General features: G+C 60.6%; 1 protein-coding gene across 4 annotated transcripts; it reads left to right on the forward strand.

The window, feature by feature from the left end:
- Nucleotides 1–1,560: 1,560 nt before the first annotated feature.
- On the forward strand, nucleotides 1,561–12,290 carry LOC138063556 (antigen WC1.1-like). 4 transcript variants are annotated; one of them, XM_068923179.1, is made up of 15 exons: nucleotides 1,561–1,683; nucleotides 2,689–3,003; nucleotides 4,473–4,781; nucleotides 5,019–5,324; nucleotides 6,161–6,478; nucleotides 6,560–6,874; nucleotides 7,311–7,625; nucleotides 8,325–8,387; nucleotides 8,470–8,784; nucleotides 9,182–9,220; nucleotides 9,512–9,649; nucleotides 10,398–10,493; nucleotides 10,936–11,019; nucleotides 11,558–11,710; nucleotides 11,965–12,290. In XM_068923179.1, exons 1-15 carry the CDS (start codon nucleotides 1,617–1,619, stop codon nucleotides 12,219–12,221), a joined length of 3,090 nt encoding a protein of 1,029 aa, XP_068779280.1. In that variant the 5' UTR covers nucleotides 1,561–1,616; the 3' UTR covers nucleotides 12,222–12,290. The 4 variants fall into 4 exon arrangements, with proteins under 4 accessions (XP_068779280.1, XP_068779281.1, XP_068779282.1 ...); XM_068923180.1 differs by having other exon boundaries at nucleotides 9,185–9,220; XM_068923181.1 differs by lacking the exon at nucleotides 10,936–11,019.
- Nucleotides 12,291–13,129: the final 839 nt, after the last annotated feature.

Here is a 13,129-nt window from a genome sequence, read left to right on the forward strand (position 1 = left end):
CTCAGTTTCTCCAGCAGGAATGACCTCAAAAGCACATGTCCCACCCATGTGCCTGCTGCTGACCTATCAGGCACTCAGGCAGCAGTGTCCTCACAATCAGTATCCAAACCATGTGCCTGTTGGGAAGGTAAATATATTGAATGAAAGGTGCTCCTGAGAGGATAAGGCAGCATCACATGGAAGAGGAACATAATACAGTAATGTGAAAAAAGAAAGTGACAATAATATTCAAAGAGCCTGATACAATGTCTGAGCGTTTCTCAGTAGAAAACCACTCAGTAAGTCGAAAAGTAAAATACATAACCATGTGTGAAAGTATAATGGCATTGAAATGTATGAAGGTGTGCAATAGCAGCATGGTGAGATGCAGCATCACTAATGAGAAACTGCAATGAAATGTGTGTGCTGTTTTGCATAAATGACAGCATGTGATGGACAGGAATTACAAAGAGATGGAGAGGTGCTGGGTGCCAGTGGCCCTGGGCTGGAGCAGTGCTGTGAGTTGTGAGCCCTGGGACCCTGCTGCACAGGAGACACCTGTCCTCCTGCCTGGCCCTGAGTGTAGGGGCCCAGGAGAGGTTTGGTCACCTGTGGGGAAAAATCCCCCTCCAGGACCCGAGCCCAGCACCTGTATCTGCAAAGGCAGCAGGAGCAGCCCCACCCCTGGGAGCAGGTTTGGGACTAGAGCTGGCACAGTGGCTGCGTGCAGTGACACTGCTTGGGGCACTGAGCCCAGAGAGAAACCACCATCTTCCTGGCTTGGGCGCTGCTGCAGGGAGAGCGTGGCGCAGGCTGTCGAGGTCACGTGGGCTGTGGTTTGTGCACCTGCAGGCGAGGCTTTGATCTCCCGATCAGCCCCTGCGAGGGAATAACGGGCCCTTGGGGGAACTCCCAGAGAGTCAGGGGGGTCTGAACGCCTGGGCTTCCCTGTCTGCTGTCAGAGGAGTGAAATGCCCCAGCTCCCTGCTCCTGGCCAAGGCACCCACCGCGGGCTGTCTGGGAAGGGATCGACGAACCCGAGCTCACGGGATGGGTCTCTGGCCATGGCAAAGAGGCCTTTCACTGCTGCTGCTCCTGGCACAGCAGGGCTGTAGCAGGGTCAGGGGCTGTTTCTGTTTCCTTCCCTTCCTGACACAGCTGTCCCAGGCGCAGTCCCAGCTCCATAGTCCCTTTGGCACAGGGACAGCCAGACACTCGCACCTTGGGCGCTAGGGCACACACAGCGTATGAGATGCTCAAAGCTCCCAGTCCCCACACTGGGGTACAAGGGGTGACAGGCCCATTTCCCTGCCACAGGCTGCCCTGTCCCACTGGGGTGAGTCCTATGATGATGCCCCAGAGCAACGACCGTGACATCCGCAGCGGAGCCATCTCTCATATATGGTCATGAATGGCGCTGGAGAAGTTCATTGGAGGGCTGTGCTGTGTCAGAAGGGAGATAACCCCAGATAAAGTCTAAAAAGGTGCCTGCTGCTTCGATTGGCTCCTCCTGCAGCTGGGCCAGCTCCTGCAGATATATATTTCCCTCCTGTCTTTGTTGTCCCTTGTGAGTCGCCGGCAGCTGCGGCAGGGAGTGGGGTGCAGCAGGGCAGTGCCGTCAGGGCAGGAGGCTGCGGATGGAGGCAGAGGGACTCCTCGTCCCTCAGGTGCTGTGGCTGCTCCTCTGGGTGCAGCCCTGCAGGGGTAAGTGCCTGCTTCCTTGTCCCACGGCCCTGGGACCAACGGGCACCAGTGGGGTCATCGGGATCCCTCTGGAAAAGGGGTTTCATCCCACAAAGCAGTGAGACAAGGGGCAGGAGGTGCTCAAGTCCATCCACCCTGTGTGTTTCCTTGTGCTTCTGTGGGTGGGAGAAGGGTATTTGTGCTTCCAGGGCTCATGTGCTTACAGCAGCTGGTGCCTAAGTGTGTTTATAGCTACCCGATCTTGGGCACCCTTTTGGGATGCCTTGTTCCCCCAGCGCTGTGTCCCTGGAGCTGGCAGTGGGTCAGCTGTAGACTGCAGCACTCAGTGATTCCTAGGGCACAGTCAAGCCCCGGAGTGCCTCGGAGGGTTTCTGTGCTGTTCACTGCCCTGTGGTTGGGGTGACCCTCACCTGAGGAGGGGCAATTCCCCCGCCCCCCCACCCCCGGAGAGAAGGGGACCAGGGTGCCTACACCCACAGCCCAGCAGAGAGGTGTCCTTCCCTGGCCAAGGTCAGGGGCTGGATTCATGCCCGGGGCGAGGGGGGATATAGGCTGGTAGGGATAATGGGGATCATCTTGGTGCTCCCTGGGGACCTGGAAAGTCCTATGGGAGGTGGGTGAGGTTGAGTGGTGCCTAGGGCAGGCTGGGGGCAGGGGTCTGGGGGCTCTGAAGAGAGCAGCAGTGTGTGTGGAGGCTGGGGGTTCAGGGCTGTTCATGGGGTAGCAGTCTGGGGAGGAGTGGGTGCTCTGTGCAGAGCCTGACACAGTGTCCAGGTGGTCATGGGCCAGGTGGAGGGGTGGGAGGAGGTGCCAAAGGCTCTGTGCTTCCCCCAGCCCAGTGCAGCATGTGGGGAGAGGAGGGACCCCGACATTGCCCCAGGACAGCCCAGAGGGGAGAGGGATCACACCCTGGTGCCTGGGACTCGACCCCGGGCAGGGGACGTCGCACAGTCACAGTGCTGGGGCTGGGTGCTCTCCTAACAGGACCCGTGTCTGTGTTTGAAGGTGCTGCGGAGGTGAGGCTGGAGGCTGGAGGCAGGCGCTGTGCTGGGAGAGTGGAGGTGAAACACGAGGGCCAGTGGGGGACAGTGTGTGCCGATGGCTGGGACATGAAAGATGCTGCTGTAGTTTGTAAGCAGCTGGGCTGTGGATCTGCTCTCCAAGCCCCTCAATATGGATATTTTGGGCCAGGATCTGGCCCAATTTGGCTGAGACGTCTTGACTGTCAAGGCACCGAGACTGCCCTGTCCGAGTGTAGTCATGCCGGTCGGGGTGAACATAACTGCATTCATGCTTGGGACGCTGGAGTGATTTGTTCAGGTAAGGAGTCAGACATTGCCTCACTTTTGGGGTTGGGCCTGGGATCGGGGGACTAACCAGGCTGTGCCCTGAAGGAGAAACGCATGGGTACCAGAGGAGGCCCTGACATGGCTATCCTGGCTGCCAAGCTGGGACTGTTGCTGCTGATGTCCCTGGGGAAAGCCCCGGGTGATCCCACTGCAGTGCTGCACAGACCTCGTGAAGGTCCTGGGGGGCTCAGCCCACCCTCAGGCGGTGCTTCAAGCTGGGAGATGAATCCCCCATCCTTCCCCGCGAGGTCTCTTGGTCTCCATTGATCTCCTCCAGTTCTGCCAGGACCTGGCTGGCAATGCTGGGCCAAATGCTGGGCCAATGCTGGCCATGCCCCAGATGCAAGGGACGACTTGCTCGGCACCCCACAGCCAGGGAATGGGAGGAGATGGCTGGGGCCCCTTGGATCATTCCCCTCACCAATGCAAGTCCCTCGGCTGAACCGAAGGGGCTTTTCAGAGGGGAGAAGAGCAGGGCCTAGGGCAGAGGAGCAGGGTGGAATGCAGCACCTCGCACCCCATGCCCAGGGCTGCCCCACGAGGACTGGTCCCGTGCGGGCTTGGGGCTTGGTGGCTGCAGGGCTGTCAGCTGCTCCCTCCCATGTCACCGCATGCTCAGGCCAGCCTTGTAGGGTCCCCAGGGCTGTCACAGCCCCATGGGGAATGCAACCAGTCCAGGCAGTGCTGACCCACTGTCCAGCCACTCCTGCTGGCCCCCAGCTCCCCACACTGCCCAATGCCACAGGGCTTTGCCAGCATGCACTGACACTCATCTGCTCCTGCTTTTGCAGTGTGCACTGGTGTCGGCCCAGGGCTGTACACAGGTCCCCTGCTCCTCTGCCTGGTCGCTGGCCTGTGACATATGCACCCCAGGCAGCGCGCTGTGGCCCTGCCTGAAGACACCCCTCCCCGGGCTCGTGTCAGAGGGGGCAGCTGGCCCAGACACTGACCTGGTTACAGCTGCACCATTTCTGTGCCTGGGACATGTCTCCCTGCACAGACACCCCAACACTCCAGGACACCCCCGGGAACAGGTTGCATTTTGGGCTGCTCCAAGACAAGTTCCTAGCCTGGCCCTGAGCTCCCCAGAGGCTGAGGGCTGAGCAGGCTGCAGCAGCCATGAACACCTGGGCCCATTTTCCTGGACCAGGCGCTGCAGTGCCTGTGCCGGGCAGGGCTGGGCGTCTGGGGCAGCAGCATTTCCCTGAGCAGCACCTGTAGCTGTGGGGTCTGGGATAGTCACTAGTCCTGGGTGCTGTGTGGGGGTGAGAGGAGGTGCAAGGGGCCCTGAGGGGTTTGTGTCATCAACACCTACTGACAGCTGCTGCTGGGATGTTTGTGGAGCATTTTGGATGTGTCTGCCTTGGAAATCATGTGGGAGGCAGGTATATAACTGCCAGAAGCCTCTGTGAACTCCCTGTCATCGGTGAGTTTTTCCAGGATTTGTCCAGCTGGTTGGAGGAGACAGCCCCTGCTCAGGACGTGTGGAGATCAGAGATGGAGACCAGTGGAGAACAGTCTGTGACTCACACTTTGATCTCAAAGCTGCCAACGTTATCTGCAGGGAGCTGCAGTGCGGCACAGCCCTGTCCGTCCCTGGAGCAGCTCCCTTTGGAGAGGGGGTCGGTCCCACCTGGGACAAAGAGCTGCAGTGTGTGGGGAATGAATCCCTCCTCTCCTCCTGCCCCAGGATGTCCCTCAGCAACCAGACCTGCACCCACGCGAATGATGCTGGTGTCACCTGCACACGTGAGCATTCAGGGAGGAGGTGTGAAATGCCTCCTGTGAGCTGTGTGCTGTGGGGTAGGGGAGGAGGGAAGTGACTGTGCTCAGCGTGGTGTGAGTCCAGGAGGGGTGGAGTCATTGTCTGCAATCTTAAAATGATGTGGAAGGAGGAGAAAGGGCTGCTATCCCTTTGGCGTCTCCTTGAACACCTGAGGGTGCAAGAGCACAAAGCCCTCCTCACTTTTTCTCCTCTTTCCCCAGGATTCAGGCTGGTGAATGGCAGCACGGCGTGTTCGGGGCGGGTGGAGATCCAGGTGCTGGGGACCTGGGGAACCCTCTGTGACTCTCGCTGGGACATCTCCGATGCGCACGTTCTCTGTCATCAGCTCAATTGTGGGTTTGCTGAGTCCGTTCCTGGAGGAGGGCATTTTGGGAGAGGAACTGGCCCTGTCTGGAGAGAGACCTTCCACTGTGACGGGACCGAATCCCATTTGGGACAGTGCCCTGTGACTGCCTTGGGGGCCTTCCCATGCTCACATGACAATGATGCTGGTGTTGTTTGCTCAGGTGAGTTCAGGGAAAATGCAGGATTAACTCAACCTGCCCCTTGTGTGTGACACAGCAACCCAAAGCAATGACAAACTGAATTTCTTCCTGGAGAAGCCCTGGCTTCCAGTGGAGGGGTTCAAAGGGCTTTGCCTGCAGGCAGATCATTTTGCCTTGTGAGAAAGGAGGAATGAGCACAAAGGAGGCATCTCTGCCTCCCCAGGGCAGACAGTTCAAGTACCGGGGGCGAGCATGAGGCCTGGGCTCCTCTACTCTCCTCCTGCAGCACAGGCACAGGATGAGGCTGCAGGACACAGTTCCCTCCTTCTAGCAAACAGCCCCATCCTAGACCTGCAGAGAGTGCTGCAGACCGCGATCCCACTGCCCGCAGGGGCTGCCCTGGGTGCATCCGGCAGGAGCAGTCCCTGAGGCTGAGCTGCACAGCAGGGCTGCGATGTGCCCTCGCTTCTTGTCAGTATGCATTCCAAACTCATGCTGTTTTGTCAGAAAGACCCCCTCCTTCTGCTTCCGGCTGAGGACACCAGCTCCCAGTCCCCGATCCATAAGAGGAAGCGGAGGGGCAGAGATGTGTGGGCTCTCCCCTGGGTGTCACAGCAGGGGCCAGTCCCAGCGTGGAGACGGAGCAAGGCTCATGTTCATCCTGTGCATGATTAGAGTGAAAAAAGACAACAAATCCCTTGGAAAACTGCCATCCTTGAGCTCCTCACTGTGAGCTGGATACGGATGGGCGAGCTCCAGGGTGTCCAAAGGCATCAGGAATGGGAGACACATGGCAGGGTGCAGGGCTCCTCGGTGTCACAGAGAGTCCAGGGCATTCCCCCTCTCTCTCTGGGCAGGGCCTTCTGGATCCCTGCGGCTGATGGATGGAGGGAGCCGGTGTGATGGGCGAGTGGAGATGCCCCTGCATGGGACGTGGAGCAGAGTCCTGGATGACCAGTGGGACATGAACGATGCCAGCGTGGTGTGCCGGCAGCTCCAGTGCGGAGAGGCAGAGCAGGCCTACAACCCACCAAAGCCGGAGCGAGGGAGGGGCCCTGTGGGGCTGAGAAGGGTCCAGTGTGCAGGGAAGGAGACTCGCCTGACCCTCTGCAACACCTCGCTGCCTGAGGCAGCGCTAGCAGGAATTGCTGAGGACGTGGGGGTGGTTTGCTCGGGTGAGTCGCTCTGACAGTTCCCGAAGCACTGCACTGCCCCATGCCGTAAGGCCTGACGAACGGGGTTTCTCCTGGCTGCAGGGAGCCGGCGGGTCCGGCTGGTGAATGGGACAGGGCGCTGTGCTGGAAGAGTGGAGATCTACTACCAGGGCACCTGGGGGGCCGTCTGCGATGACTCCTGGGACCTGTCCGACGCCACCGTCGTTTGCCGTCAGCTGGGCTGTGGGGTGGCTGTGCAGGCGACCAGCTCTGCTCATTTCGGGGGAGGCTCTGGGCAGATCTGGCTGGACGACGTGAACTGCTCCGGGGGTGAAGCTGCTCTCTGGGGCTGCCCTCACGGGGGCTGGGGGCAGCACAACTGCAGGCACAAAGAGGACGCAGGAGTCGTCTGCTCAGGTCTGTGCTGGGAGTGGTGATGGGAGCGTGGTGCCCGGGGAGGTAGGGATGAGGGGAGAGCAGGGCATGGCCGAGACTGCCCCTGGCTGCCCCGAGCCCCCTTCCTGCCCCCGTCCTGGGGACACCTGTGCACTGTCCCCATTGGACCTCGTGAGGGTTATAGGGAGAGCCCAGCCGTCCGCAAGGGTTAGAGGGGAGGGCACTGCTGCACCTCAGGGACTTCTCTCTGCTCCCTGGGTGAAAGGGTGACTTGCCAGCAGTGCCCTCTGCCTCTCTGAGCCCTGAGGTAGCCAGAAGGGTCCCTGCTTCTTGGAGTAACCCTTCCTGCCCATGGATGCTGCAGAATAACCTGGGGCATTGTCAGGGGTGCTTTAGGTTTCTCTCTCCTCACCCCCGGACCAGCTTGTTCCCTCCAACTTTGTGCCTTTCCTTCCAGAGTTCATGGCCCTGAGGCTGGAGAACAGCGATGGCTGCTCTGGGCGCCTGCAGGTTTTCTACAACGGGACATGGGGCAGTGTTTGTTCCAACTCGATGACTCCTGACACCGTGTCCCTGGTGTGCAAAGAGCTGGGCTGTGGAGATGGAGGGTCCATTGAAATAAATGTTCCAAGTGGCAGGGTGTCTGGCCCCACGTGGCTGGATCATGTTGAGTGTGGGAAGACAAACAGCTCCTTTTGGCAGTGCCCCTCTGCTCCCTGGAACCCACAGTCATGCGATGACCAACGAGAAGAGACCCACATCACCTGCAGTGGTAAGGCTGGAGCTACCTGGGCACAAAGGCTCACACCAGGTCTTGCTCCCTGTTCAGCAAGGTGCAACGCAGAGAAAGAGCTTGGAGTGGCTTTTACTTTGCGTTTCAGGCCGTTCTGCTGTCAGTGACACAAACACAACATCAGCTCTCAGAGTGACACACTTCCATCAGCAATAGCTGTCCTGAGCTCCCTGCATAGCCCGAGGAGAGGCAGAGGCAGAGGCACCTCCAGGCAGTGCCTCTTCCACCTTACCTTGGACACTTCCGGAGGTGCCTGTTGCTCTCTGTTGCCCGTAGAGAGGGCCCAAACAACCACCTATTAGCTTGGGAAGTCCATGCAGAGCATCCCACTCATGGCTGCGTTTTGCTGAGGGAATGGGAAGGGAGAGAGTGCAACCAGTCCTGGTGGCTGAGGGTTCTGTAGGAAACAAGCACTGGCCAGGGCACTGCTGGCACCGGAGCTCAGACAAGCCTCCCCTCTGGCAACATCCGTCTGCTCCATTGCTAGTCATTAGCCCTTGGAGGGTGAACAGTCAAGGGCAGCCCTGGAATGCAGCACTGTTATACACTGCATTACTGGGAGTTTCAGCTGTGTCCATGACCAAGGAGGCACTGGGAGGTTCACGCACAGGTCAGTCCTGCTCCCACCTGCATGACCCCCGTGAAGCAGCCCCTTCAGCACAGTGTTTCCTTCTGCAGGGAGACGACCAGAAACCTCCTCAGCCCCAGTGGCCAAGTGCCCCAACTCTACGAGCTGCACAGGTACTGCTCCTCTGTGTGTCCTTCTTCCCTGGTCAGGCTCTCCCAGCTGCCCCAGTGATGTGGGGGTTTCTACCTTTTCCAGAGATGGAGAAGATTCGTGCCGTGGGAGGAGAGGACCGGTGCTCGGGCAGAGTGGAGGTTTGGCACCATGGCTCCTGGGGGACAGTATGCGACGACTCCTGGGGCACGAAGGACGCCGAGGTTGCATGCAGGCAGTTGGGCTGTGGCCCTGCCATGTCTGTCATGGGGGAGGCTGTGTTTGGGGAGGGGACGGGTCCCATCTGGCTGAAGCAGGTGGAGTGCAGAGGGACAGAGCTATCTCTCTGGGACTGCTGGGCCCGGCCTGGGGACAGTGATACCTGCCAGCACAAGGAAGATGCTTCTGTGAATTGCTCTGGTGAGTGGCAGCACTTCATCCCCTCATTTTGGGACATGTTTCCCAATTGGGTCCTCACAAGGCCCCAGAGCTCATCAGAGCAAGGATGTCCCTGGGGAGGTCAGGTGTCTGGTGCCAGGTGGGGAGCAGCTGTTGTGGGAGCAGCTGTTGTGGGGCCAGGTGTCGTCAGGCCTCTGGCAGTGGGACTCCTGCATCCCGTCCCCCAGGCACATCCCCTGGGCTGCTGGTACTGTTGTCCCCATGGCCCAGAGTAGAGGGCCCTGGGCCTCTCACGGGGACCCAGAGAAGGACAGTTCAGATGGGACTTGTAGGGAACATCTGCAGACACACACACACACACACACACACACACGCAAATGCATGTTTCTCTCTCTCTCTCTCTCTCTCTGCTCTGCAGCAGCACCCAGGATGATGACAACATCACCCCTCCGAGCAGGTAATCTCCCCTGTTCCCTGGGGGTTGATCTCCCGAGGGCCAGGCTGTGACCTGCAGCCCGAGGGAAGGGGCTCTGTGCTGGGGTGCGAAGCCACAGAGAAGAGGCTCTGGGGTGGGAGTGGGTGGCTTTGGGGAGGGCTGTGATTCACCCAGCAATGTGGAGTTGCCCCTGACCCACCCCTGTGCCCCTTCCCCATGCTGCCATGTGTGGGAGGGTCAGGAGTGGGGTGTCCCTGGGCCCCTACCTCCCCCAGGCCAGAGGCTGCCTCGTCCATGTCCTTGCCCATGCAGATGCTACCCAGGTCCGTGCGAGGGAGAGCGGGAGAGTCTCGGTGCCTGTTGTCATCTGCATCATCCTGGGGGCCCTGCTCTGCCTGCTCCTGGCCCTCCTGGTGGGGCAAGTGCAAAGTGCCAGGGCTCAGCGCAGAGGTGGGTCCTTCCTCATTGGTCGCAGGGTGGACGATGCCTCTTGGCAGCCCCACGGATGCTGTAGGTTGTCCATGAGGGGCACAAACGGAGCTGGGGTAGGGGTGCTGCCTCCTGTCCTATTCCCTGTCCCTTCACTGTCTGGCTGTGGGACACCAGCAACCAGGAGAGGAGAGAGCCCAAACCTGGGAGGAGATGGTGATGAGTGAGGAGATAGATTGCAGCAAGGGGCTGGGGGAGATGGGAGCAGCAAAAGACATCTGAGGATGCTGCTGGCCGTGCTCTGGGCAGCGCTGGAGGGGAGGCTGTGGGGCAGGAGTGGTACCGGGAGGAGCGCAGGGCAGGGGGATCTCTCGGTGTGGGTGTCCAGTCCTTGGGCTGCTCCCTCCATCCAGCCTTGTCCACCCGTGGTGGGGCAGGGGCCATGCTATGGGCCCGTTTGGCAGAGAGAGGGGAGCTCCCTGGGGAGAGGAGACTTAGGAGTTGCTCCAGGGTCAGACCAGGGACCAGACCCTGGGCCAAAAGGGGCATGGGGCTGTCTCTGAAGAGATAGCATGAGGGTGACATTGCCCGAGGCCATCTCCCCAGGGATGCTGTTGTCACTGGGGACGTGGCTGTGGTGCCTAGACAGAGCAGTGGGGTTGGGCTGTGAGGTCAGTCCTGGGCTAGCCCAGGGGAAAGGGCTGGGTGACTGCGTCGGGGTCTGATCTCCTGTCCCCATGTCCCTGTGCCAACCCTGCCTCTGTCTCAGGCTCGAGGAGGTCCCTGGAGCCCTTCTCTGAGGCCGTGTACCAGGAGATCGACTACAGCTGGGCGTGGGAGAAGGAGGCGCAGTTCAGTCACTCAGGTCAGTGTGGGTCCCTCGTGGGAGGGAGCACGTCTGCAGGGCCCTTTCCCCTGGCCTTGACCCAGGGCAGGACCTTGGCAGCCCCCAGGCCAGCGATCCCCGCAGCGCTGGGCCATGGGGGTCTGAGGGGAGAGCAGCGCAGTGCTGGGCTCAGGAGAGGAGCTGCCTCCCCACCAGCTCTGCCTGTCCCAGCCCAGGGCACAGCGCCTCCCTGCCTGCCCCACTGCACCCCGAGGTTGTGCCTGGTGGGTGAGGGAGGGGGCTGTTCCCGGGCAGCTTGGAAAGGCCCTTTGAGATGAGGTTGTCCCATGGGAGCAGGAGGAGTCCCTGAGCCCTCCTCCCTGTGCAGTCCCTGCTGTGTGGGTGCCCATCCCCAGCAGCACTGGCCATGAGCAGGGTCATCAGGGCTCACTCCGATAGCACCTGCTGCTCCTCTTGCCAGGCTCCTCTTCAGAGAGGTCCCTGACGAAGCTGCAACCCGAGCCTAGAGACAGTGAGGAGGAGGATGGTCCTGGGTCAGCACCAGGTAATGGAGGGGGAGACAGAGGAAAGGTCGGTCTCTCCTCCCTGTAGCTGTGTGACCAGCAGCAGTGTCACTGAGTGTCACCATCGGGGTGGGGAGGAATTGCCCTCGGGAGCGTCTCCAGAGCCGTGCAGAGTGGGCGAGGGACAGACATGCCCATCTGAGCTGGGTGCCCGCAGCCCTGTGCCCTACGGGGTCACAGGGGGACTTCCTGGGCTCGACCTGTCCCTGCCTCCAGCAGGCCCCAAGCTCGCCCCAAGGAGCCGAGCCGCAAGGCACCGGCATCTCCCCAAGCACACAGGGAGTCTCCACAGACAGCTCTGGTGCAGAGCCTGGCACTGCTGACCCTGCAGCTGGGCGAGAGGGATCCCTGCTGTCACACACACGCTCCTGCGACCCCAGGGGAGGTGGGCAGGATGCTGGATCTCCTGTGACCCCACCAACACCAGCATCTCAGCCCCTCCTCGTTCCTGCACGCCCTTGCTTCCTCTGCTCTGCGGGAGGGCTCTTCTCATTGCCACCTGCTCCCCTCTCCTTTCAGATGTCCCTGTTCTGCCCAGAGGTGACCCAGCAGATGGCTATGATGATGCCAGGGAAGTCTCTGACCCTGGGGAGGATCTTGTTCCTGGGCAGGGAGATTGGGAAGCACCTAGGGAAGCGGAGGAGGGAGTCGGACCTGGGGAGGCCCAGAGAGGTGAGGGGGAAACACAGTGGGGCTGGGGCCTGGGGTGCCGTCCGTAGAGCCCGAAGAGTCGCTGCACACTGAGAGCTCGACCTGCCGGGATGGGGAGGGAACCTGCCCCAGGAGTTTTCCTAGTGGGGAAACTGGGGTGAGATAACAGGCTGAAAATCCCGGGGAAGTGAGAGGAGGGGGAGGAAGGGGATTTACAGCCCAGGAGGGGCACACGCACAGGGCCAACTGCAACACACCGACCTTGCTGCTTCCAGGGGAGAGCCTGCACTCCCGCGAAAGTGACAGAGCCCCTGGAGCCAAGAGAGCTGCCCTATCCCTGCCCCCCGTGGACACGGGGTACGATGATGCTGAAGAGGCGTCTCTGGCACATCCCCATGAGGACACCAAGGCTGTGAGACTGGACCCTGGTGCCAAAAGGTCCCCGAGCCCAGGGCCAGGGGAGCCCACCTCTGCCATGCGGTTGGGAGCTCCTGGGATGGAAGAGAGGTCTGTGCAGCTGGGAGAGCCCTGAGTGCCAGACACCAGTCTCCCTTCTCCCACTGGTGTCAAAATTTTTTCTATTAGAGCACTTTTTTTTCTATTTTCATGTCTCTACTTTTACGCCATGCATTGGTATTTGTTCTTATTAAAACCATTTGGGAGTTTGCTCCAGAGCTGGTGCTTCCCTCCACGTGTTGGGGTGTCTCCTTGAGGCTGATCAGGGAGAGCAAAGCACCAAGAAACTGCAGCAGGGAAGGGGCACGTCTCGGGAGCAGCAGGCTCTGAGACAGGCTGTGTGCCTGCAAGTGCCCATGGTCCCTGGAGGGTGGGAATAGTGAGTAGCCCAGCTGGAGGATATTCCTGCTGGCAGAGACATTTCCATCCTGCAACCACACACAAGAGTTTCCAGCCAAAGTGGGTCTCTCCGCAGGGTCCTGTAATGCAGGGTCCCGTAATGCCCCTCTGGCAGGGAGGTCCAGACTCCTCACCCCGGGAGTGCCCCCGCTTGCTCTTTTCCCAGGGGTTCTGCCTGGGCCTCCCTGACCCAAGGCATGGTGGCCACCACAGAGCTGCAGTGACAGGGTTAGCCCTGCTCTGCGGCCCCACAGGAGTGAGCCTGGAGGTGGCAGCAGGGCCCTGAACACCCCAGCCAACCCCAGAGGGCTCATTGCCCAGGGATCACCTCCCCACAGCGGTTGGGAGGCAGCTCTGCTTCCCGCTGCCCCAGCACATGGCACAGAGCAGCTTGTTTGGGTGCCTGGGGCTGGGATTTCCCCTCCTCTGGCTCTGCAGGGACTCCTGTTTCCAGGGGCTGCTCCTGGTTCCCGCAGCCCTCATGGACCCCCGAGCACTCCTGGCACAGCCCAGAGATGGCTCCTTCCCGGCAGGCAGCACCAGGGCCCTGGGCCGCTCTGGGACCCCCCTCCTGCTCCCATCCAC

This window comes from Struthio camelus, chromosome 32 (genome assembly GCF_040807025.1).
Source record: "Struthio camelus isolate bStrCam1 chromosome 32, bStrCam1.hap1, whole genome shotgun sequence".
Taxonomy (NCBI): domain Eukaryota; kingdom Metazoa; phylum Chordata; class Aves; order Struthioniformes; family Struthionidae; genus Struthio; species Struthio camelus.